Raw genomic sequence first — 27,697 nt, 5'->3', positions numbered from 1 at the left:
CCAGAGTATGGAGATTTTGCACAAGTGAGATACTAAAATTACACAGTGATGACTGTATTACACCTCTACATCTTCCTGAAATTATTATGTTTCAGTTAAAAAAAAAACCCCGCACTTCTCATAATGTTTTCAGATTTTTTTCTACTTACGAAACTGATCTTACATTAGACTTTGTGAAACAGGCCAGTCTTGTGGTATGAATAGTCCCATTTTTAGAACATTTGATCATAAACATTTTGAACCAGCAACGGATAATGCACATATTTTGGTAAACTGTGGATCTTAGCATTCCTTTTTAAATATATGGTAGTGTTCTGTGTTAGAAAAATGTAGAAGGAGAAGGTATAAGGATAATACTTCTGCTTCTGGAGGTCATGACTGTAAAGCTGGGTCTTCTAATAATCAAAAAGTAGTGCTTTCTCTATGAGTTATGATAATTTGGTTTATATCCATTGCAGGATGCATTGAAAATAACCTGGCACACTGTAAAACGCATGGAGATCAAACTGTGTACAAAGGCTAAATAATGACTTCCTTGCCTCCTCTGATGGCGGAGGTGTTGTCTGCACTTCATATCATGGGAAACTTGGGTGCTTGAAGATGTTAAAGGCTTTCCAAGGTTACTTAGTGAATCGGTGGGGAGGGTTTTTGAATCTGGAAAGCTTGATCCCAGTCTTGGTTTTCTACAAAAAACCCCAACATTTCTTTACTCCAAGATAAATAATTGGAAATACATATTTTTTTTTAGACTTGTTTCAAAATTGCACCTGCCCAATCAATGAATAATGTAATCACATCAATACTCGGTTTACTGGTCTAGGGTATTTTGTGCTCTGAGCCACTTTATTTTTTAAAACAGGTATATATTTTCTAAGCAAGAGGAGTGCTTTTACCACTATATTAAATAATGTAGTCTTTAATTCAGAAGTATTTTCTGTCTGTGTGTCAGAAGGCAGCATGGAAGAGCGCAGTCTGGGCTAGCGTTTTACGGAGTTCGTTGTTTCCATGTTCTTGCATTAAATACATTGCATTTCTTACAGATCTGTGGACAGTTGATATTGGAGTTGTTCTTCTGGAAATGGAATGTAAAGGTCTTGACTTGGGATGCTAGCTCAAACTAATTGAAACCCTTCGTTCTGTCCAGCTTTATAATTATGAAGTGAGTGGAGTATGCAGTCTGATAATCTCTTTAACATAGATTTGACATTAATTTGTCGAATGTGACAGTTTGGAAAAGCTTTTTGGACTTGATTCCTTCAGAGTTAGGGTTAGACAAGTGCTCTTGCGGAATTTGTTCAGCCAGTGTTTGTGCATCTGCACAGAGGTTTGGGATTTCTGAAACCCAAGAGAAACTTGTGTCATTGTGAGTGTGGGGTTGGAGTGTGATTACTCTTATTTTTTCATCAGGAATCTAAACAAACTATATCAAAAAACACCAAAAGCTTTCTAGTACAGTTTGTTAAAATTCTTTCCTAGTACAGCTTATAATTCTTCAGACCACTAAATATGCTGGCAAAAATTCAGTTTGCTAGTATAGCTGTCGGGACTTTCACAGCATCTGTGAAAGTCTGTTGTCGTACAGACGTGTGTAATTACAGCTCTACTACTTTCTAATGCAACTAAAATGGAGTGGTTTTGAGACTGCCGTCTTAAAAACCTTGGTGGAAGCTGTCAGTAGATTTTTCTTCTGTTTCTCTTCTTTCTTCTGGGCTTTGAATGTTTTCTGCTATAGTACCCATGAGTTCACAGCCTTTTTCAAGGAGTAACCCATAACACCTCATGTGCTCCCAGGTAGTAGCTAATTTTCCAACTGTTGAGCAATTGGTAACAGAAAGTTTCACATCGTAGCTTTAGAGGTAGCTTTAGAGGAGTGAAGAGGTGATGTGTAGGAAGGGCATCCAGTGGCCTCACAACCACTGTCTGCTCTTCTCTATTCCCATTTCTGTGTTTTTTACCTTTGTTTGTTTTTATATGTTTGAATTCTCTCACATACTAGGTTTGCTTTAAATATTTTAAAATATATTATATAAATATAAACAAATACAATATATTAATTATGTTATTATAGTCTTCCAGGTACTTTAGAGGGCCTCACATTCGTGAGGATGTTCTTTAAACAGTGAACTAACCATTTCATAGCCTTCAGACTGCTTAACACAACCAGGTGTATCATGCATCTGATTTTTGCTCTAGAAATGTAATGTACGGCTTAAGAAATCTTTGTGTGATGACTATCTCTAGGCAGAATTTCACATCTTTTCTACTTCCCATAATGCGACTGATAGTCTATGCTGCCGCAGCCTTGGGAGGTATGAGGAAATTGCAACAGAACGATAAGAAATGCAACTATTTCCTATATGCAGCAGTTAATATATTAACAACCGAGTTTTTTGTCCTTTCCTTTTGGTTCATTTGTGAATGAAGAGATGAAAGAGAATTTTGAAATTGGAGTGTGGCTGGCAAATGCCAGCATTTGAGGTAACGCCAGAAAAGGCTGTATGACTCCCTGGTGCCCTTCAGAGTCAAGTTTTGGGTTCTTCCTTAACCTGGCTGGGCACATCCCTTGGGTACCTACCAACCGAATAGAATTGCCTTCACCCAGCCCTGAAACCTACATGGCTTCTGCTGTACAGGAATGGATTTGCTGCATTTGTGACACTCTTCTGGACTCCCTCAAAGCTTTTAACGTTGACAAGGGAAGCAGCTCTTACTCCTCTCAGTGAAGTTTGAAATGTGCAGGTCTACAGATTTAGATAAAGGGCAGAAGGGAAGCCCTTGGTGTTTGCGTAGACTCTTAATCTACGTTGTCCATAACAGTTGGAGGCAGAGTAAGACACTGCCCTCTTTTCAGCAGATAGGTTTTAGCTTATTTATTTTGTGATCAGGGTTCTTTGTAGAAACGTATTCCTAAGAAGTTGCATTAAAACTTTTTTATATCAGTCATCTGGAATGCCCAACTTGACTCATTTATCTAGCATTAAGCAAGAATATACAATATGACATGGGAAGTGAGATCACAGAAGTTCATTAAAAAGTAATGAAATGTTTCCTTGATTGATTTATGAGAGTGGGCTGTAACACAAAAAATTACGTTTACAGAAGCAACTTCATGGTTTGAGTGGGGTATTGCCTAAAATACAAGCAGAGTAACTGGATGTGGGAAATGAGTCAATCCAGTAGTTTGAGAATGGGATTAGGATTTCGATTCACTGTTCTGTTGATGCTGACTCACCCTGACTTTACGCAAGTCAGTTAAGTTTTCTACATATCAGCAGCTCAGCCTAAAAATACACTATTCCTCTTACCTTCTTTTACTGCCTGCAAGCTTTGACTGTTGCAAATGAAAGGGCAGAAGGACTTTAAATAATTCTAAGTTATTTTTCAATACTTGTCATGTTCTTAAAACACTCTGCATGTTTTTTTCAAGTTGCATTTTCTTGTTTTATTACTGTTTTGCGATGTCTTTCTCTGCTGCACTGTGGAGAGCTTTACAAAGGGGAAGAATTGACTCTTTACCCTATTTTACAATTAAAGTAACTGCTTTGTAAAAGATTTAGCAAACACACGAAGTAAAAACAAGAATAGTTTTTCTAATCCCCTTTGATTATGGTCATTTTAAGCCTGTTTGTTTAACAGGCATTTTAGTTACCAACATAGTTGTGCCAGCACAAACTGCTCAGCCTCATCTGGCTTAGGAAAAAGAGTATTAACTGACAAATGAAGCCCTTAGGTATTACAGTGGTATAATTATATTAATTAATATTAAATAATTAATATTATATTATTATAAAATGGTAAAATTATTCAGATAAAGCAAGATGACATCGTATTTAACCAGGCAGTTGAAATTCCTGTTTAAAAGCAACCTTCTCTTCTTCAGAGAGAGTTGGTGTGGCAAATAAGTTTCATGCTCTTGAATTTTGTCATGTTTAGCGGTAACCACTGAAGATGATGCTGCCCTCACTTGTCCACTCTGACTTTATCTGTTTTTACCATGAGATGCCTTGCCCCATTTTGACCTTTTTTTTCTTCCTGTGTTTTTCTTGAGTTGTCAGAGCTGAATTTGCTGTGTTGAAGAATTATTTCAGACGTAGCTGTTGATTTAATGAATCATCCTGACAGCATAGAAGTTCTTTAGCTGGGGATTAAGCAAAACAGGAATGTGATGCTTTTGCTTGAGGGTAAGAGTGACCGCACATTGGGTTATGGACCAGCTATGATGCGTTAGTGTCAAACACTCCCATAATCTGCATCAAGTCTAGGCAAGCCCTTAACAATACTTCTTTCGATTTTAGTACAAATGCTGACTATACACAGATTGTAGGAAGGCTGGAGTTTACTGACTTTGCAACATATTACTTGCGAAAGCATTGGGGAAAAAAAGGTTGGAGGGGAACAAATCGGTGGCCTGTAGCTCAGCTTGGCTTGCCAACTTCAAGACTTCTTTCTTTTCCTGCCCGTATTCTCTTGGCAGTCTCTGACCATGTTTAACAATGCTATCAAATGCATTTGGGACCCCTATATGTGTAAAAATAATACATATTTGTAATATATGTTATTATATATAAAAAATAGAATATATGTGAGGAAAATAATAAATAGTCTGTGAATCAACATAGCTGAATAAGAACAAATCATATGGCACAACTGCTTTGTTATAAGGCTTAGCTGCACTGTATGATCTTGTATGTACTTACAGCTATTTATATAGCAAGTAACCACTTTCGCCTTTTTTCTCCTCTGTTATGTTAGCGTGCAGTAGAAATCTAATAAATATTTATATACTTATCTTAAAAAAGGCAAGTGACTTTCACAAGACCAACTCTTGTGAGTTATTTATGATACTGGCTGATGTAACTAAGAGAAAAAAAGATTGACCCTATTTTACACTAAAAGGAGAATAGGAATTAACCTTTCTTTTTATAAGAATAAAGCCCGAGCATCCTCTTTTATGTATAGAAAATTCAAATCTATATTTAAGGCCAGAAGTGACTAACCACTGATAACTTACCAACTTGCTTTAGCAAAAATGTTACTCTTCTGTAACTTAGGGACTGAAAATGTCAGCTTTCAGTAAATGACTGCCAAAACTCTTTTATATATTTTCTCACAAAATGTTAATTTGTGACTGTTCTGTTTTTCCACAACAAATCCTTTATAGAATGAAAGGATAACTTACAACACTTCTTCTCTGAGTCTCCCAAATTTCAGATTTTGATACTGCAATCGGCCACATGTATGTACGTCCTATCGTTAAAGTATGTATGCTATAAAGAATCAAAAACGCGCTGCAGTAATGCACTTATTTCATACAGCCTCTGTGCTTGCGTTGCTGTGTGCTGCTGGGTGCAAGACACTGTACCTGAGCATTACCATCACACTACTACCCCCGCGTGGTCGTTAGCTATAATCCAGTTTTTATAAAAAGGAATAAAAGCTTTTGTGGATTATTTTCATTTAAAAGGAAATTACCATTTTTAGAAGGACACTGTGTTTGTGTTTTATCTTAACATTTGTTCAAGACATTAGATGTAGAGTATTGGGAGATTATAAAAATCAGCATGTGTTTTCCTTTTCATATAATATTGTGACAAAGTCAGTGTTACTTAGGAAGTTGCTATAAGAACTAGCTTTTCCAACAGCTTTTTTGGCTTGATGAGAGAAACAGTACCTGGAAATTTCAGGTATAGAATCTAGCATCATTTTAATAACCTGTAAAACATAAAATGGAACGTATATAAAGAAGATTTACATGAGATTTCATTGGCATCAGCTATTTTGTATTAAAATATTAGGCACAGTATCTACTTCCAAAGTAGTTTTTATGTCCAGAAACAGTCTATGCATTGGAAGTGTCCGTGACATCCTGCTATGTAAAAGAGTAGTGTGAAGAAGAGGAGTACTCAGAATAATATGTAAGAGACATTAATGAAATAAATGCTTGGTTCAAAGCAACAGATAACTTCTAGGAAGGTGTGGAAATACTCTTTGTTTGTATGACTTGTCTGTTTATTGTAGGAAGCAGAATTACTAATTATAAACCAGTTTATTATCTCTTTTCAGGAAGTATATAGGCAGGTATTAATTCTGCAGAGTGTGAAATGCTCACATTAAATTAAAAAAATAATTTTTATTGTTTTCTAATAATTTCTTGTCATCACAATATATAACACATTTTAGAAATAATTACAATGTATTTTTTGAAACATCGCAGGAAACCTTTGCTTCATAATGATATCATTTAGAACTTATAAAGGATTAAATTATTTTTGTGCATTCTAATGTTATACCTTTAAAGTCAAAATTATCACTGTCATATCTAAATTCTAAATTCTGTCTAAATTCTATCAGAATTCCTTACAATTAGTACCAAGTTGGTAGAGGAGCTGTCTTTGTGTCTTGCATTGTAAGCTAACTCATTTGGTTATTGGGACTGTATATTCTCACCTGTACGTGGGTCACATGGAAGGTAATATGTGGTTCCTTCATATAGATAGCTTCCATATTATCTTCATCCTCACTATTGGCGCAATTATAGCAAGTAATTTCTAGGATTAATTACAGTCTTTGCCAACCATCAAGACCTGTTGCATCTTGTATGTAAAATTTAGCATCATGTGGTATGCTAGGGCAGTTTGTGGTGGAGAGGGCTTTTTCTTCTGTTGGTTTCAAGAACCTGTTTCGTTCTTCACTAAACACACAAAGGTGGACAGTGGTCATCATTTATTATTCAAATCCTAATTTGTAGATAACAATACAGGAATCATTCTTAAGAGACAGCAAATAAAAGTTTTCTGTATTAATATTGTTCTGAAATAAACAGTGGTTTCCACTTTTTCTTTTTTTTTCCCCAGTTTTTACTGTTCACGTATCCAGTTATACTCTCGTTGGACTCTGCTCATAGATTATTTCTCTTTCATACTAGAGAAATGTTAGTGTAATTTTAAAATTGGTTGTATTTATACTTTTTTGTGGATCACCCTCAGACAACTGGTTAGAACCAGTTTCCAGATATCCTTAGAACAAGAATATTCTACTTTGCTTTCCAGTAGGTAAGGAGATGTACTTTACATCACTCTCCTGTTTAATACTGCTGGGGCTTGCTTACCCAGCAAGATGTCCCCCCTCTTGATAGCAATGTCAGTGCACATTCTCTCTGTGTTTCAATATTGATCCTATTTGCTCATTGAAAAGGTTTCTAGGTAGGTGAATTAAACAGCTAAACTCAATTGTATGATTTCAGGGACACTTTGTATCAAATGATAACAAATGTTGTTAACAAATTTAAGCGGAGGCTCCAAAGTGTAGTTTTTCTCAATTTTTGATTATTCATAATGAATATGATTATTCATATGAATAATTCTTGATTATTCATAACATGTGAATCGTTACTGTAAATCAGAGGATGTAGGCTCACACTGCAAGAGACCCTTGCTGATTTGTGTGTGGCTTTTCCCATCATTGGCAATGATGCTAGACTTAATAATCCTGTCTTTTTTCTTCCTTGTCCTTTTTTTGTGCCAGTGCTGCTTTAAGGATCCTCTTTCTCATTTCACACATATCACGCTACTTTTCTCTCTCCATTTAAATGCCTTCATCTCCTTTTGGTATTCAAACAGTAATATAAATTTTGTTGCTCCTTAGTTAAAAATTGACATATTCCTTCCTCAGGGTGTCTTAGTGCATCCTTTTTGTATCTTGATTGTTTAAAGCTGTAGGCTCTTTGTGGTGGTAACTTCTTGTTTTGTGCCCTGGACCAGATTCAGCCCACTTTCGGTCCAAATATAAATGGCACCAAAAGGATGCTCCAAGACACAGCAGGCTCTGCATTCATCTTTGGTGATTAAGGCAGCAGAAAGTAAAACTACTGTAAAACTTCTTAAAAAAACACCCACTAACCTGCAAATAAAACACTTCCCCCCCTCCAGTCACTGTGCTTTATGTGTCAGAATATTTATTTTTATTTATGTTTTTCACTAATCTCCCACCCCATTGAGGTTGAGTCTTAAAATAAATAGAGGATTATAAATAATAAAAAAAATAATATGTTCTATATTGGAGATGTAAAAATTACAACATCCCTGGTCTTTGTCTCAAACTTGGACAGTCATTTGTTTTTACATGTAGAAAATTAGTATTTTCATTCTATCAGCCTTAAGGTTTATTTGAAAACACATGAAGAAACCTTCAGCCTTCTCATTCAGAATTATAACCCAACCAGTTTCTAATGCAGATAAAAAGCAAAAGGCCTGGTGCCTAGCAGGACCCATTAATTAAATGGGCTTCTGTGGCTCTGTGCTGCGTTCCAGATAGATGGGGTGGGCACAAGGAAAATGGAGGAGCCCATTAGCCTTCAATAACCAACCTACCTCAAGGCCTCCTGCCATTCTCATCATCTGTTAGCTTGTCAGCGCCTGTCCGTGCGTTTTCCCCCATGGGCTTCTCTTGTGAGTTTAAGACCTTCATTAACTAACAGGTATATAAATTAAACCATGACTTCCAGTAGAGAACAAAGAGGTTTAAGGCTGTTATTGGCGATGGTGCCCATGGTATTGCGTTGACAGGCCATTTACCACACCAGTTAATGGAAGGGAATATACGCCTAGACCTTGATATATTCTGCCCCTTCTGAGGGTATGGAGCTGCATTTTGAAGTGCAAGTGAAAGTCTCTGAGGGTTTAGCAGTTCTGATTTGTAGTTTAGAGAGAAAAGTCTGGTGAGAAGTATTTTCTCTTTTGTAATTAAAATACCTTATGTTTTTGCTGTATGCTCATATGGAAAACCTATTCAACATCTTGAATGGTAGTTTGAAAGCAGCAGCTACATTAGATGAAGAATCTTCTACCAGTTTGGGTAACTGTAGAGCAAATGAGCACCCTTAGAGGCTGCTGCTCAATGAAGCTTGATCAAATGCCCTCTTGAAATCTCTGGCTGCTGTTAACCAGTTTCACTGATTGATCACCTTTCATTTGGCAACCTGAAAATCAGCTAGTAGCTGTGGTGTTAAAAGAAAACACTTGCAGTCTCTGCAGCTGATGGGATAAATCAATGGAACGGCTTTAAAATCAGCACTGCTGATTTGAAACTTGTCTTAGATTGTAGGAAACATCAAATTTTTTGCGGTGTTAACTGCTGTGTCTCTAGAATTGCTAGTGATGGTAGTTTCAGCCCAGATAAATAAAGCCAGCGTATCATACATATAAATAGGCAAGTGTAGTTTTTCTTCTGTTTCCCCAGATGAATCAGCGGGGCTAGCATAGCAAGATATGAAGTGTACAGATGGTTTAACTGTTTGAGAAGTATCTCTTTGCTGTAAAAAAAAAAGGGGGAAGAAAAAAAAAGAGGAGCATTAATAACATTTATTCCCAGACTTCTTGCTAGTATAAGACCATATCAGGAATCTGGTTGGAAGAAGTTCAAGTGACTCAGAAATGACTCTTGATGTGGGTGCTTTGACTTTGTTGTCACCTTTCTCTCATCCAGGTCCTTGTGATCAACACCTCTAACTACTGTCTGGAACTAATTAATAAACTCACAGTATCTTTGCACAAATGAGATTTTGGACTAATCATTTTTTCTTAAAATATGACATCTAAAAGGCCTTCCATTTTTTAACAAGAAAAGCATTATAACAAATAGCTAGAATTATTTTTCTTGGAATTAAGATAGCATAAGACTATAATTACCTAGCCTTTTCTTTGAAGCCTAGCTAGTTTGAAAGAAGACTGAAGATCATCCTGTAGATTTAAAATTTTCATCATACAGCTTAGATCTGAATAATATATTTTTAATGATTTTGAGCTTGTTTTCTGTGACTTCCTCTGGGCGTGGAGAAAGTTCTAATGTAACTCAGTCTCCAGCACAGGTGTGCAAAGAAAATGGGATGCTCTGGCTCAGAAGTTTTGGTGGGTTTAGTGCTAAGGAGCATCTGCCCTGCCTTTCTGCTCCAAATTACTGGTCCTGAAACATGCGTGCTTGTGCCTCAGTCATTGAAGCTCCTAATGGTGTTGTCTCAACTCAGACTTACTATTGTTGGCTGCTTAACCTGAAACGTTGCACAGCGGCTGCATCTTCTGTTCTGTGACTGTCACAGCATAGGAGACAGCATGGGCAAGATTTTCTAAGGTTTATCTGGCAAAGTCCTCCAGCTCTTATCACAGGGAAAAGATAGCAACTGCAGATGTTCCTTAAGTACTTAATGCTTAGAAATTGGGTGAATCTCAAAAGTTTATGGTACCTGTATTAAACACAAGTAAGCAATTATGAGGATAAAAGTCTTTTAAACAGAAGAGAGTAGATACCAAAGAAACATGATCAGGAAACATAAAGAGGAAATCTGATTAACCACGTCTATTTTTAAAAAATATTTTCCATGCTTTCCACTTTTATGTGAAAGGCCAGTGAAATAAATAGGACACTTGATCCGCATCCCGGAGGAGAGTAGAGCTTCTTGCTCATAAATGCTCTTGAAGATGGTACTTCATTGAGAGGTTTCACACAGCATAATCACATCTACCTCAAGGGCTGTATGCTAAGCCTAATCTTAGTACATAGCAGGATATAAGACTTTTATAACCTATATCCTCTGTGGAAAAATATTTGCAATTCTCTATCTTTGTTCTGTTTAAAAATACTTCTAGATGTAAATTTATTAGTTTGGTCAAAAAGCAGAACAACCTTATGACTCATTTAATAACTGCGTGTTCATAATATTTTCTCCTGATGAAAAGTTAGTGTGATTTGAACAAAAGAAAGTTGGGGCATGCCAGGTGAAGAGCAATAACAATCGTCCTATCAAGTGATTGCTGTTCTCCCTGTTTTAATCCTTACAAAATACTGTGAATTAGGAACGGCCTTTGAGTTTTGAGTTCATTTATTGACGTTTTACATCTGTATCATTGTCCTACAACAGCACTTTATGGGTTTAAAGTGCAAGAAGGGAGGTTTACACAAGGGAAAACATTTTAGTGGTAGAGGATCTCTGTAACTGGGGGCTTTAAGAACATCTTAGGCAAATGTCTTATGGGAATAGTCTAAGGATGACTGACAAAGGCAGATGCAGACCTCATTTAAATAGAAAGGAAAGAAGGATGGTGTATTTTTATAATAACAGTCAGGTCATGTGAAAAGCCAGATTTTAGACCCCCCATCATTCTGTCTAGGGATTCTGTGATTGGGAGCTGGACATGTGAGGATTAACTCTACAGAAGCAAGGAATGCAGGCTTATGAGATGCAGCGCCTCTACTGCTCATGTGTTTCTGTCTTCTGATGCAGATGTTGGATGATAGTGGCCTTTTTGCCAACAAATGGGCCAGAAAAAAAATTCCAGTGAAAAAATGGGACACCTGAATAAGATGATAGATAACCTGTTTCTGCAAATCTGTATACAGTTTGTATTACCTTGGAGGAGAGTGTGGACTAAAAGATCTTTTTATGCCTCTTCTAGGTCCTTTATGAGTCTCTGATTTTGTTAGTGGGTATGGAGGATACATTGTTAAACAAAGATTTCAGAATATTTTTGAGGTTTTATTGAAGCTGAAATAGAATTTGCCTTTTTTAGCTCCCCTGGAAAGTAGCTTTTGCATCACAATCTGAAAGCAAGCACACTGTAAAACACATAAATGCTCTTACCTTCAAGGTGCCAAATCATCTTACACAATGGATATGTAAAGTGACAGGTTTTATAAAACTGAGAATTTATTTCTATGGAAAGTACTTTCCTCAATAAAAAAAAACCCAACGACAACTATAGTCAAGTTTTATTCTAGCACATTTATTTCCATGTTTCTAGTTTTACTTGGTTTTATACTAGGGCTGTTTTGTTAATAGCAATTTAAATTGTTTAAATGGAAAAAGTTACCATCAAGCTGTTTAAAGCTGAAAATGCAAAGTCCATACGTAACTGCTTAACTCACCAAAAGAAGAAAAATGAGTGACTACTACATTTGTTTTATTTTAGCCTAAGAGCTGTTGAACAGCAAGTGGAATGGGAGATGCTATGCTATTGTCTGATGCAGGGGTCTTAGAAAACATTCCCCAGCTTTCAGGCATGAGTTACCTTTGGTAAGTTCATGCTAACTGTGTCCAGTTACCTCCTTCTCCTTCACATGCCCAGAAATATGTTTCAAGAGGATCCACTCCCTGATTTCCCATGGACTGAAGTGAGGCATTGCGTTGTGTTCCACAGCTCAAGGGTTTGGACACGGAGTAAGAACCGGAGCCTACATAGAGCTGGAGAAGAGGTTCCTTGATGGATAGAAAATAGCATGAGCCACACTGTATAAAACTCTGAGAATTACTGATCTGCCCTGTTCCGGTCAGAGACGTGTTTTGGAAGAAGCAGCTTTACTGTGTTTTCTGAATGAGAGAAAATAGCATGTACATGAATGAGCCTGGTCACAAAGGGAATGTGAATTCAAAAGTAATTACAGGCTCTTATTTCCCGTCAGTAAACAGAGGGGAAGGGAGGGTCCGATGTATGTTATTCTTCTGCTCTCTAGTCTGGTCGTCTCAAAAGAGAGAATTTCCTCCTCTCATTGTAATATGAGATTTCTGCTTCCACCGGGGTTGCTGCTAAAGACTGGGAAGGAAAATAGGATTTTACCATCAGAATCGCTAGAAACAGCTGAGACCCTGTCCTTTACTAGAAGTGCCTTGCTGTTTTGGGGAATTCGTCAGCACTCTTGTGGTAATAATCCATTTCCTAAATTTATAGTGGTTCAGTAGGTACACATGTAATGTTTATATGTAGCTGCACAAACAAGTGAATGTATCAGCATAATGTCTCTTTGAGGTAAGGAAGTATTATTCCTTTTCTGCCTGTTCAGAATTGAGGTGCAATGAATAAGCCACCTACCGGAGGTTACAGAGGACTGCTGGTGCACTGGAAAGTAAACTTCAGATCTGTTTGGCACTTATTCAGTACTGTATCACAAACAGATTTTTTATTTTCCTCCAAAATACACCAAGCTATAAAATATTTCCCTACTAAATTTAATAACTCCAAATTAATTAAAGTACAGTAACCGGAACTGGGATTCTTGGTGCCAGTTTGGGCTCCAGACATTGTCTAGAATTGCTAGATTTTCACATAAGAAAATCCTGATTGGGAAAAATTATGCAAGGGGTATCTCAATAATATTTGTAACGAATTAAAGGAAAAGCAAACTTAGAAAAAAGGTGTGGTTTTGCTACAAGAAATTTCACTTTTAGAACTAACAGAAGGTAGAGTGAAAGACAGAGAGTCAGAATTTGGCTGTTTGTGATAGTCCTACAACCTTAAGAGCAGTCTACTGCATGGGTGAACAAGGCGCTTCTGAAAAAACTCAGACATAGAAAGGAAGCGTACAAAAGGTGGAAGCAGCAGCAGGTGACCCAGAAGGAATTTAGAGAAACAATCATGTGGGGATGGGGTTAGGAAAGCCAAAGCCCACCTGGAGTTGAATCTAGCAAGGGATGTGAAGGCCAACAAGAAGGTCTTCTACAGGTACATCAGCAGAAAAAGGAAGACTAGGGCAAACTTGTGCTTGCTGCTGAATGAGGCAGGGGACCTGGTGATAAAGGACATGGAGAAGGCCAAGATACTCAATGCCTTCTTCACCTTGGTCTTTACTGGTAAGACCAGCCTTCTGCAATCCCAGGTCCCCGAGACCAGTGGGAAAGTCAGGAGCAAGGAAGACTTACCTTAGGTGGAGGAGGATCAAGTTTGGGAACACTTAAACTGCATGTACACAAGTCCACTGGAGCTGATGGGCTACACCTCCAAGTGCTGAGGGAACTGCTTGGTGGCATTGCAAGGCCATTCTCCATTACCTTTCAAAGGTCGTAGCAACTGGAGGAGGTTCTTGAGGACCGGAAGAAAGCAAATGTCGCTCTCATATTCAAGAAGAGCAAGAAGGAGGATCTGGGGAAGTACAGACCAGTCAGCCTCACCTCAATCCCTTGGAAGGTGATGGAGCAAATAATCCTGGAAACCATTTCCAAACACATGGAAGACAAGCCAGTGATTGGGAGGAGCCAGCATGGTTTTATGAAGAGGAAGCCATCGGCCTGATTGATAGCATTCTGCAGCCAAGTGACTAACTCAGTGGATGAGGAGAGAGCAGTGGATGATGTTATCTTGAATTTAGTAAGACCTTTGACACTGTCTCCCGAAACACTCTCATAGACAAACTGATGAAGTACCAACTGGATAAATGGCTGATGAGGTGGACTGAAAACTGGCTGAGCTGCCAGGCTCAAAGTGTTGTGATCAGTGGCACAAAGTCCAGTTAGAAGTCAGTCACTACTGGTGTACCCCAGGGGACACCAGTACTGGGGACAGTGCTGTGTAACATCTTCATTAATGGCCAGGACGATAATATAGAGTATACCCGCAGAAAGTGTACAGACAATACAAAATGTGGAGGAGTGGCTGATACACCAGATGGCTGTGCTGCCATTCAGAGGGACAGGCTGGAGAAATGGGCCAACAGAAATCTCATGAAGTTCAGCAAAGGCAATTGCTGTGTCCTGCACCTGGGGAGGAAGAACCCCATGCACTGGTACAGGCTAGGGGCTGACTGGTTGGAAAGCAGCTTGGCAGAGAGGCTGGGGGCTGACTGGTTGGAAAGCAGCTTGGCAGAGAAGGACCATGGGGCAATGAAGGCCAACAGTATGCTGGGCTGCGTTAGGTGGAGTATTGCCAGCAGGTCAAGGGAGGTGACCTTCTTCTCAGCATTGATGAGGCCACATCTGGAGTTCTGTGTCCAATTCAGGGCTGCTCAGTAGAGCAGAGGCATGGACATACTAGAGAGAGTCCAGCAAAGGGCCGCGAAGGTGATTAAGAGACTGGAGCATCTTTGATATGAGAAGAGGCGGAGAGAGCTGGGACTGTTTAGTCTGGAGAAGAGAAGGCTCGGCGGATCTTATGAATATGTACAAATATCTGTGGAGCATAAGGAAAACAGAGCTAGACTCAGTGGTGCCCAGTGACAGGACAAGAGGCAATGGGCACAAATTGAAATACAGAAAATACCAGTTAAACACAAGAGAAAACTTTTTTTTGCACACCCCCCACCCCCACCCCCACCCCCCCCCCCGACATTTTGAGGGTGATCAGACACTGGAACAGGTTGCCCAGGGAGGTTGTGGAGTCTCCGTCCTTGGAAATACTCAAAACTTGACTGGACATAGTCTTGGGCAAACTGCTGTAGGTGACTCTGCTTTGTGAGGGGGGCTGGACTAGATGGATCTCCAAAGGTCCCTTCCAACCTCAACTGTTCTGTGATTCTGCAACAACTATGCTCCTTAATTGTGAATATACAATTAACCTGAATCTACAGTACCAGTATGAGTTATGGTGTACAAGTATTAAAAAAGTTCTGTGTTATTCCTTGTCTCAAAATGCAGCTTTTTATCCTGCAGCTTTGTTTACAGTTCTGTGCTTTTCAACATTTTTTTTCTATCATTCTGATCATAAAAGATAGGGATTGTGAATTTTTTTAGTTCCACTTTTATTACTTCTGAAGTCCTCATCATTCAAGAAGTCATTCATGAACAAATTTGATTAAAATGAAATGCCACTTCTAGTGAGACGCTCAATAAAGTAGTAAGAAATCACAACCAGACTCTTGTGGAGGAGAATAAAGAAGGTATTTTTTGCAGCATGGAGACCAAAGAACACACAGTAACTGATTTGCCCCAGGTCACACATAAGATCTGTGGTCAAACTGGGAATAGATTTCCAGTCTGTGGCGTATCTATCCTGTATTTCTGCTTTCTTTAAATGATTTTGATGATAATCAAAAGGATTTTTCACTATCTGTAATACATTAGCTCTTCTAGGTGCCTGTTGCTGTACATTGCTTTTTTTTCCTTGTTGCATATTTCACTAGTATAATTTTACCGTTGTCACTCAAATTAGATTCCCAGCCTTCTCACTTAAAGACGAATTTGTCAATAGTGGGAAATATGTTATTATTTGTCTCCCCATGCCTGAAAAGTTGTATAGGTAAGCAAGGGATCCTTGCTTTTAAGTTATTATGGAATTAAAGGTTTTACTGATTTAACTATTCTAGAAGTAGAGTATTAAGCTAAGACTGTTAGTGGAAAAATACTGGAAAATGTAATTCAAAACATGATTAATGTGCATCCAGGATTTTATGTGCCATCCAGTAAAACAAAATTGGGGCCAATATAAACTTGCAATGGAGTGCAGCCACTGAATTAAAGTAAAGCATGTAATCTCTCTATCTGCAGCAATTGGAAACACTATAAAAATTCGGGAATGCTTGGGTATTCAGTTAATAAAGTTCTCTGTTTGTAATTCTAAACATATCAGGAATCTGCAGATCACAGGGCTACAGCATCTGTGAAATTGGTGTCTACTTGTCTCTATAGACTTGAGTATTGAGTAAGATACCAACTGCAATGACCGATCACTTTCTAACAATGACTGGTAATTTAGAAAACGTTAAGGAGTGAATGGATGGGATGGTATTTTTACATTTTTCATCTCTTCAAAGAAGTGAATAAATATAAATATTCTAAGAACTTACTCTTTTTAAACACATTTGCATGATACTGAGATTTCCTGAAATTCTGTGTTTACAATGTGTATGTGTTGGACTAGATGATGGTTATAGGTCCCTTCCAACTGAACTATTCTATTCTATTCTACAACTCTTCCTGGCCTTATGTGAATTCTGTTGCTAAAAGCTTTTTTTCTTTCCTAACTTGATCGGTGAAAGTCAGATAGAGGTGTGGAAAAAGCCTGCAAGAAGGAAATGAGTTGTTCCCCAGCTTTCCCTGGAGAGTCACAAGCTCTAAGTGGCTCTGTGTAGGCTCCTTTCTACCCAGCATAGCTCCTAGGAAGCCTGACAGCATCACTGGAATTTGTTTAAACATTCTCGGAGGGGCAAAAATTAAAACTGCAAGAAGTAAAACTCAGAAGGTTTGTTATGACAAGCTTAACTTACGATTTGTTTTAAAGAAAGGATTGCTTAAAAGTTTGCAGCAGTGTTTAATATATTTTTGTTGTATGATGCTTTTGTAATTTCCTCGAGTAATTGATCAACTGTTATTTGCATATTAACACTGGATAGAACTGGAGGAAGAGTTTGCTCTTTTCTGTGGAAATGTAATGGAATTTTTTTTTTTTTTTTTTCATTTTGCTGTGTGAGGTGGCGAAGTGGTTTATTTTGGACCTATACTGCATACACTTTACAGACTGGCAAGTGTGTTGAGTGCTCCTCCTGTTTAGTTGAGACCAAGACCTAAATAACTCTGGCAAAGAAAAAAATCTTGCCAGCTGTGTGCTTTGACTGTTTATTATGGGTTTTATTTTTTCAATTTTTTTCCTTCCTGAGATATGTATCATTTATATTCTTCTGTCTCAAAACCAGTTAGACTTAGTTGTTTTAAATCTCTCTGCTCAGAGCATGTGTAATTTAAAAGGAACAGCTACTAAAGCTCCAAACGGTAGCTGTAAAATACTGCTCTAAGACTAAGTTAGCTGAGTTGTGTAATGACCCCAAGACCCTTAAATCTTTGGCACTAAGTCACAGTCCTATGAAGTGTTTTATCCTTTTTCAGTGTATTACAGCTGTTTCATGCCCTGATTAATGAGAACACAGAGTGAGATCAACATGTTGTACGTGGGTGGAAGTTAGGAGTTTAAATACTTGAACTGCAGATAAAGTTTCTTCTCTGATTCTCAATCTAGTATCAAGTTCATATCTAAAATAGTTTTTTTGTTTGTTTTTTAATTCCAAGTGTAAAGTTTCATCCTAATATGGCAATATCCTATTCATTTTTGATATGTGCTATAACCTCTATTTTTAAATCAATCTGCTAATTAAACTTCACCTTGCTACCAAGATATTTTTATTATGGCAATTTCTCTGCACTTTCATATTTACTTCATGTTTTACTACACTACCATATATTCCAAGTAGAGGAAGCTGAAAGCTTTTTTTTTTTTATTTTAACAACACTAATGCCAAATCTGTTTCCGCAGCATAGGCTGGAAGGGAACATGAAGGGAGAACAAGGCTGAGGAAAAAGTGCACTGCATAAGCTGTATAATTGCATTTATTTATTTGTATTATAGTTTCACTTAGGCTAGAGTCCGTCCACATGAAGGACCTCAAAAATATGGAATATAAGAATAACTTTGGAAGAACGTAACTGTTTTATTATTACACAAAAATGATGATGCTTAATCACAGGTTAGTGTTGTGGAGGGGAGTCGGGGGGAGGGTGGCTGGCTTTCATTCTGAGATTTTGGAAAGCTGTTTTCTCAAAGCTAGCTAGCCTGTTTTTTTCTTTAATGGGACAGGGATAACTGTCATCAACAATGACAGACTGAGTATATGCAACTTGCCACTTTTTGTGATTTCTCTGTCACTAATGGAACCCGGAGGATGTGTTAGTAGTAGCAGTCTGGGGCATCTCAGCTGAGGCAAGCATGGTGCTTTAGGTACCCCACAATATAGCTCCACATGATCCACTGAGTGATCAGTTCTTGATGGTACTTCTTTTTACTAAGATTTTCTTGAAGTTGAAGCAATGTTGTATAGTCAACATGATCATACTGATTTTCAATTTTATTTTGACCATTTTTAGCTGTATAAATTCATAGGTATAACATAGTTCTTGGTTTGGTTTTAATTTTCAGATGTCAAGCTCCCTTCACTATAATCAGGAATCTTCAATAAAAATGTAACCTTGCACTGAGCAGCTGATTAAGTTTTTATTCTCGGTAGATAAAGATCTATTTTTATTTTGACATAACTAATGAAAAATCTGTCAGCATAAGTGACAGTAATGGAAGCTGCTGTATAGAGATTGTCAAGAAAATCACAAACTTGGAATTCCCGGGTCATAATTTTAATCAAAATCAAGAGTTTGATTGTCACATTTTTTAATAATAAAGGTAATTTTCGATCTACTGAACACATGGAATATTTTAAGGGGCTCTGAGTTAATATGAGCTGTGAGACTTTACCTTGTAACGTAATGAAGACTCTGTCTGCCTAAAGCCATACCTGTGCAGACGGTGAAAATGTACCAAACTCTCCACAATACTAAAAAGAAGAGGGTCGGTTTTATTTCAATACTCAGCTTTGCAAAGTCATATGAATAGGAAGTGTCACAGGAGGGCATTAAACAGTATCAAATACTATCGTCTCTTTTTTTTTTTTTTTTCCTTTAATGGCCTGGTTTGTCAACAATACAAATATTAATTATTTTGGTAAATGAGGGCCTAGGTCCACTTACAAACACAAACATCAGACTTTAAAGCAAAAGAGATATTGTCAACATAGTGGGAAAAATCCAATCTGCGAAATTTTTTGCTGGGTCAGACAATAATCCGTCTTCAACAGTGGAATAGGAAAGGCTGTTCAGGAGCAGCACATGAGTTTGGCTGCAGTCCATTCCCCTGGTGCTTCCCTATGGCGGATTAAAGGGACCACATACAGAGGTGGTGGTGTTCAATTTGTCTAATCCTTTTTTTGTACTTGCTGATGCTGTCTGCCTCTACAATCTCTTGTGACAGCAACCTTCATAAAATCACTACCAGCTGTGTAAAGATGTGCTGCTTTTTATCTTTATTAAGCTGATCTCAATATAGTTTCATCACATTCCTCTTTGTTATAATATTGTGGGATTTGGTGAGCAATAGTTCTGCATTCACCATGCTCTGCTTTAATCGAGTTAACCCCCCCCTCGATCTTCTGCTCTTCGAACTGAAGAGTTCCAGCTTTTTTAGTCTCTCTTTGTAAGACAGCTGCTCCGTCCTCTGAATCATTTGAGTTGCCCTTCTCTGTACCTTCTCTTAACCCTGTTTCTTGAGTTGGGGAGACCAGAACTGTCTGGTACACCAGAGTTTTATATAGCAGCCAAATGACATCCTCTGTCTTGCTTTTGTTACTTTTTTTGGTGACAGCCAAAGTTTTATGGCTTTTCTGGCTGTGGTTGAGCACAGAGAGCTGTGAACTGTGACTCCAAGATCTCTTCTCCACTCAAAGTTGATGTGAGAATGTTAGTGAGGTTTAGATTTTTATCTTGAAGCAGAGCATCTTACATTGACCTGGGCTGAAGCTCGTCTTCTGCCTCTTTGCCCTCTTGCTTAGTTTTATAACATCCTTTGAGTTCCTCACCATTGGCATGGAATTGACTACTCGAAAGAGCTTAGTATCTTCTGCAAATCTGAAGGTTTCATGGTGTGATCTTTCTTTGGGTCACTGAATTTGAATAAACCTGATTCCTTGGGAATCCATAAGAGAGAGTGACTGTTAAGCCCTACTTGTGCTTCCTATTCCTCAAGCAACTTTCAGAGCACAAAAAGCCCCTTTTTCCAATTCCATTCTAACTTAATTTCCTCAGTAGTCTTTGGTGGGAAGCCTTGTCAAAGGCTTTCTGAAAATCTGAGTCCACTGGATCTTCATTTATCCACATGCTTTGCTCTCCACCCCCTGAACTCCCTGCAGGTAGCCAGGCAGTATTTTCCTTTACAAAAAGCTCTGTTGACGTTTTCCCATCGGATGTGTATGGGCTCAGCAATATTATTCTTTTGTATGGCCTCTACTGTCTTACCAGGATTGGAAGTTAGTATCAGCGGTCCTTTCAGGACCTTCAAGGCTCTCAGGTCAATGCCATCTGGTCCACATGACTTAGCGATTTGGCTGGTCTAATACTTCCTGTATATGTGCTTCATGTTGATGTAGCTGTTCTGATGGTACGAAGACCACGTTGTGTGAGATACCGTCTCATCATCTTCATTGGTAAACACAAATGCCAAGAATTTGATGAGCTGCTTTGCTGTGATCTTCTCATCCTTGAGTACCCTTTTCATGCCTCTGTTGAAAAATGATCCTGCCAACCCTCTAGCTGTCTTTCATCTTTCAAAGTATTTAAGGAACATTTTAGTCTCAGCGTGAGCATCTGTTGCAAGGTGATCTTAAAATTCTTCTTCACCCTCTTAATTTCCTGTTTAAATTTGACCTGCCCTGTTTTATGGCCTTTCCCGTTCTCATTTTCATTCTCCTCACTTTCAGAAATTTCCTGATGTTCTTTTCTTCACTCTCCTGACACTTTTTGAGCAGCATGTCCACTTATATACCTGAAAAGGAGCAGAGGGGAAAGTTTTATCTTTAGTCGTTCAGTGTTTTAGTTTGCAGTTGCCAATAATGCATCCATAGTCTGTTTACTGTTTTCTTTTCTACATTCAGAATATTTTCTCCTTTCTTTGGGTCTTTCTAGCAGCAGCAGAAGTAAAAAATTTGACTTTTGTGCAAATGTGAGACTTTAGAAACTGAGTGAATTAGAAGTAAGGCAATGTGGTTGGTTGTCTTTGAAATTAAAACTGTTAGTTTTGAATTTTCAAGTGCTATATACTGAATATTTAAAAATCTGCTGATATAAAAGAAGATGCCTCTCATTTTTAGTGATTAAAATACCCACAAATCCCATTTATTTTTGTCATTTAGATTATGTCGATGTGGAGTTGCGTTCAACATCCTTGGATAATTGAACACATGTGTACACCTTCTTAATTTTATGAAATGTGGCTATGATTTTTGCAATTAGATTTCTTCAGGAAAATATACCACTGTGGAGCACTGTGATGTTGTGACTGTAATATTGTGAATCATTTTCCTAATTGTTAATGGCTAAAGCAGTAAAGATTGTTAGTGATTCTATAATAGTGATTCTATTCTATTCTATTCTATTCTATTCTATTCTATTCTATTCTATTCTAATTATAGTCCCATACTTCTGGAGGAATACAAGATACTGTATGGGGAAGTCAGAGGTTTTGGCAAGCAGATGAGAGGTGATTCTGTAAAAGTGAGAAGTAGCATGGGATTGTGGGATGTGCACTTCTTGTTTCTCCTAAATTACAGTAAGAAAGTAGTTAATATAACTGGCAGTGAATATTGCTTATGCTTCAGATTTAATATCCAGCTGAGATTAATTAGAAGAAGGTTTCTCAGAACAGCGAGATCTTGGAGCACTGTCTTAATTGCCATTGGGAGAGGAAAAGGTACCGATCGCTTTCTTAAGGTGTAGCTATAGCCTGATCAATGCTTTTGAAAAACTTTACGTGACCTGGTTGTAGGCGATAATGTGGACCCAAATTCAACAACCTGAGAGGTCCCTTCCAATCTCAAATTACTGTACGTACTGTGACTTGTGTGTAGATGCAGGAAAGCATTATTAGCAGATTACATAATGACTCAGTTGGCAGCTGGAAGTTTTTTGCACATTGTAAAGGCTAATTGAAGTTAATTAAGGTTATCGGGCCAAAGTGCTATGCTCAGTTTTGATGCCTGCAGCCATGGAATTGTCTATTTAAGATGCTCAGCCTAGTATATCTATTGGTGGTAAAATGTATACTTCACGAAGTGCTTATGTTCCTTGGGTAAATGTTTACCAGTCTAGTATTTTTTTAACATTTTGATACAAGAATACATTCTTTAGAGCCTGCATGGTTATTTACTGCCAACTTCAGGGAGTTAATTTTAAATGGCTGATTTGCAAAATAGATGTAATTTTCAATTTATTGGTTTGATTTTAGGGATACTGGTGTTTTAAGGGGTGAGTAGAAATAGGGGGAAATGGCTTATGTAGGCATAAAAATGACATGAAAGAGTTAATTAATTCTTTAGTGAGTAATAGCCCAAGGTTCAGGGAGATTTATGTTCTTTGAACAGATTTTAAAATTCCTGAAAATATTCAGTATAATGTATGTTCTGTGTCTTCTAGTACACATAGCGTGTTTTAGGGAACGTGGATTTCCTTCCATTTTGGAAATTCTTCCAGTAAGGCAGTGCCTGCCATGTATGTGGAGTACTGTTTCCTTGGAACTGAATTTCTCTGGTCTTACATCTTTCGGCCCTTGATAAACACACAAGTCATCTACTCCCGTCCCACATGATGAGCTTCCGAAATCTCAGAGCGCGATATGAAACAGAAGTGCTGCACGGCTACAACAAACAGCTTTGAATAAGTGCTTGTATTTGCTAACTGATCAAATCTCTTTATATCGTGTAAAACTAGCTTATTTTAAGGTCTGGTCAGAAAATTGCAAGCAATCTTAAAATGGTCTGTGGTGAGCAGACCCTTTCAGCTGGGAATTGCTACCCCCTAGTTAGAGCAGGAGGGCTGACCGAATGCGTTGGTCCAGGTTGCTGGCATGTGAAGTAAAGCGAGATAAATCCAAGCTGCAAAGTTTCATCTGAGAGGGCTGCTTTTTCGAGAGCATTAATTCAATTGCTTTGTGGTTGTTGGGCCATATTCTTAGTTTGTGACGTTAGGAGTATCTAAATGAAGAGTGCTATGTGTGTACGTAACAGCGATGTTTCTCATTTCAAGGAAATGGTAGGAACATTGAAGTGCTTTCTGCTTTTTCTGTATTTTTATTACTTGCATTGAAGTTCAGGAGAATTTGACATCTGATAACAGAAGAAGATGTTTATGAACTTTAGGTCAGGTCTTGGTTAAGTCTCTAAAAGGTCTAGAGTAACTCAAATGGTGTTTATATCACATTGTCTAGAAATAGTATTATAAGATTCACATCACATTATTACACTACAAATTGGAATTATTCTGGAAATATTAGAGACCATTTTGGAAAATAATATCCAAATGTACTTGCTTTTTCTCATACCCTTTGTGTGCTTCAAAGCTAAAGAAAATTAATTTCGAGACTCATGCAATTAGTATGCTGTGTTGTGTCATTTCATCTGATTAAGTGGAGAATTTCTGTAATTGGTTGGATGAATCCCACACACGCTGGTGAAAGCAGCATACACGTTTAAAATATACTAATTTGTGTCTTACTCATTTCAAAAAACGGGCTTTATGTAGGCAGGGCTCAGTCTGCAGTGGAAAGGTTTGGGTCGGCGAATCATTTTTTGACTAAAAATATTTGCCTGGTAAAAATATCCCTAGCTGTTACTGTTCTCACACTTTCAATATAATAATTATTCCTAATGGTAAGCTGATTTCATGCTGAAGGCTTCAGTTCAGCAACGCACTTGAAGTCATGCGTGACTTGCATCATACTGGGTCATTCCCTCTATTTTAAAGGCATAATTCATGTGCTTGAATCAGACACACATTTAAGTACCTTGTTGAATTAGTGCCTATATGGGAATTGTTTTTTGCCTCAACATAATCAAATTTGGAACTGGAAATGACCTTGTGTAGATGGTTTTTAGCATTTTTTTTCCTGAATTGTGCCACCATCAGTTGTTGCTCATTTTAGTATTTGTGGGTTTGCAGCTATCCAGACAATTGAATTATTTTGTGTTCATCTTCACAATAATTACATGCCTCTTGACTGCCTTTTCAGTTTATCTGTAAAATTAGCATTTTGCCAACATTGTCATTGTTTAAAAAATAGCAATGCAAAGTCTGGTTGTCCAGCGAATTAGTCTCAGTTTAATATGAATAGATACAAATTTAAATTCACAGTTATATGAGGTGTAACATAAATTTTAAAAAGTGTAACTTTCATCTACATGCGTAGCTATTTAGATATGTATTTACCTTGTCTTCTGTATTTTAATATTTTTCAGACAAGTATAAAAGAAGGATTACTACTGAAGCAAACCAGTTCTTTTCAGAGGTGGAAAAAGCGTTATTTCAAACTTCGAGGTCGTACCCTTTACTATGCTAAGGATTCAAAGGTAATTCTGTGGTATTAGTGTCTAATGCCATACACTTGTAACTTCAATTTTGTTTAGACTTATAAGTGTAATAATAATAATAATAACTTAATGATTTGTTAGTGATTCTTTTATTAAAAAACTGCTGTTTATAAGATGTAGTGTGTTAAATTAACTAACTAAGGAAGACTAGTGATTTCTTTTGATTTTTTTTCAATGAAGTTTATCAGAGTTATTTTAACCTTTTTGTCTGTTCAGACAAATAATAAATTCATCTTAAGGAGTTGTGGGGTTTTTTTGGGGGGGTGGCTCTCAGGCAGTCAAATCTGACATTTAAAAAAAAAAAAGTAAAAATTGGATAATGCTCAGAAGTTATCCCTCAAACTGAATTCCATTAAAACTCTTCTAGTCTGATGCTCATATTGCTGTTAAAGAGATGGAAATGGTTACATGAAATCAAGATAGGAAGATTTTCTGCCAAAACTGATATATAAGGGAAAAAGCTGTTTCCCATCAATTGAAATTTTTGGTGGGAAAATTGGGGGTGGGCAGAGTGGGAATACTCGTCTTCTTTCTGAAAGGCATTTCCTCCCTCCCCCTCAGGGCTGGGACCGAGAGCATTTTGGCTTGTTGAGCTGGCTCAGATTGTGCTGTTCCATAGCGCTCGGCATTACTTTTCTTTACCCTGTGGGGTTGCAGCGACTCATGGGAGCTGTAGGGGAGGTGCTTCAGGTCTCCGTCATCTTCTATAGCCAGGTTTTCTCAATAAAACTAAGGCATGGAGACCTCTCTTCCTGGGACTATATGACTATAATTGCATGGTGCACAGTTGTGTGGCTGTGATGAATCAAGGAAAACATCGTCTCTCCAGGGAGCCCAGCACAGAAATACCTCTGTTGTCACACTTCTCTGCACATGGTGCTGCCACAAGCAGTTTATATAAAGACTTAATAAACATGGCAGATAAGAGCTCTGAGAATGGCAACGTCATCTGTGCCATAAAGATGAGAAAGGGAGGTATAATGAGTAGGCAATTGTACAAATACTCTGTAACGTTGAATCCAGACATGCTGAAACTCCCCCAATATCGATTCTCCTTCCCATGGCATGGAAGAGGAAGAACATGGTATAGCTAAAAAAAGGGGGAGGCATTTTTGTTGGTCTTCCCTTCTATGCTTCAAAACCCATCATGAGTTTAACAGAACCTAATTAATCCTTTGCCAGAGGCTGGGGTGTTTAAAGAAGTGTTGTGGTTTAGGCCCAGCTGGCAACAAAGCACCACACAGCCGCTCGCTCACTCCTACCCCCAGCAGGATGGGAAGGAGAAAATACAACGAAAGGCTTGTGAGTCGAGACCAGGACAGGGAGGGATCACTCACCAATTGTGGTCACAGGCAAAGAACAGACTTGACTTGGGGGCGGGGGGGGGGAGAAATCAATTTAATTTGTTACCAATCAAACCAGAGTAGGATAATGAGAAATAGAACCATATCGTAAAAACACACCTTCCCCCCACCCCTCCCTTCTTCCCGGGGTCAGCTTTCCTCCTGATTCCTCTACCTCCTCCCCCGCTAGTGGAGCAGGGGAGCAGGAATGGGGGTTGCGGTCAGTTCATCAAACATTGTCTCTGCTGCTCCTTCCTCCTCAGGGGGAGGACTCCTCACACTCTTCCCCTGCTCCAGCGTGGGGTCCCTCCCAGGGGAGACAGTCCTCCACAAGCTTCTCCAACGTGAGTCTTTTCCACGCACTACAGTCGTCCACGAACTGCTCCAGCGTGGGCTCTCCCACAGAGTCACGGCCTTCTCCGGGCCCAGCCACCTGCTCTGGCGTGGGGTCCTCCACGGGCTGCAGGGGAATCTCTGCTCCACCGTGAACCTCCATGGGCTGCAGGGGGACAGCCTGCCGTCTCACCACGGGCTGCAGGGGAATCTCTGCTCCGGCGCACCTCCTCCCCCTCCTTCTTCACTGACCTCGGTGTCTGCATGGCTGTTTCTCTCACATCCCACTCCTCTCTCCGCTGCAGGTTTTTCAGCAGTCTTTTTCCCCTTCTTAAATATGCTATCACAGAGGAGCTACCACTGTTGCTGACTGGCTCGGCCCTGGCCAGCAGCAGGTCTGACTTGGAGCTGGGGAAGCTTCTAGCAGCTTCTCACAGGAGCCACCCCTGTAGCCCCTGCCCGCTACACAAACCCCACACAAGAAGACATATATTTCTCTTGCCGGAACATCAAACAAAGGAATGGAAAGGATCTCTTCAGGCCCTTGAGCTCTGTTTTCTCATATGAATAACATATCATAGATTCCCTTTCATGAATTTAGAGTTCCATCCTAAAACTGATTAATTTATATTTTACTAAGTGTGAATCTCTTTACTCTGACACCACATTTATGCTACACAGTAGACACCCCAAAACTGCATCTATTTAAAAAAAAAATTCTTTAAAAGAGATTTTAAAGCAATATATATTTTTGGAGCCATTTTTTTATGTTCTCATGTACCACATAGATGTACCACATAGACAGCAAATAGGACTGTGTTTAGGGGTCAAATAGGAAGTTTTATCACATCATCAGTGTTTTCTATTTTTTTGCCACTTTTTTTTTCTGTTTTTATTTTCCAATTGGAATGGACACAAGGAAATGAAAGCACAGACTGTAAGCATACCTGGAAGTGGACTCAGAGTATATTTAATGTTTTTATGTTCTTTTCCATTCACAGTCTCTAATATTTGATGAAGTTGACCTGTCAGATGCCAGCGTAGCTGAATCGAGCACAAAAAATGTCAACAACAGCTTCACGGTATGGAACCATTATAATACTGGTCCTGAAAGGTGTGGGTAGACTGTTACTAAGAAAATCAAGAATCCTCTGAATTGCTTCCTATTTTCCTCTATTTGGAAATAAAATGTCCTTTGTTTGGAAATGGTATAATGTATCAGAATAATATCACATCAGCTATTGATAATTTTGTTTCTGTGATTTTTTTAGCAGAAATTAGAATGTTAGATAACAGTTGCTTCAAAAGATGATGATACA

At 38.4% G+C, this 27,697-nt stretch overlaps 1 protein-coding gene across 1 annotated transcript in view; it reads left to right on the top strand.

Moving 5' to 3' along the window:
• DGKH (diacylglycerol kinase eta) overlaps positions 1-27,697 on the top strand; it is a 168,127-nt gene that overhangs the window by 64,814 nt on the left and 75,616 nt on the right. Inside the window, exons 3-4 of the mRNA XM_050895256.1 lie at positions 24,571-24,681; positions 27,380-27,460. Of these exons, the coding sequence (XP_050751213.1) occupies positions 24,571-24,681; positions 27,380-27,460 (192 nt within the window). The remainder of the gene's footprint in view (positions 1-24,570; positions 24,682-27,379; positions 27,461-27,697) is intronic.

Source organism: Gymnogyps californianus, chromosome 1, assembly GCF_018139145.2.
Source record: "Gymnogyps californianus isolate 813 chromosome 1, ASM1813914v2, whole genome shotgun sequence".
NCBI classification, from domain to species: domain Eukaryota; kingdom Metazoa; phylum Chordata; class Aves; order Accipitriformes; family Cathartidae; genus Gymnogyps; species Gymnogyps californianus.
Note: the sequence above shows the minus strand (reverse complement) of the source record. Positions and strands in the feature narration are given on the sequence as shown.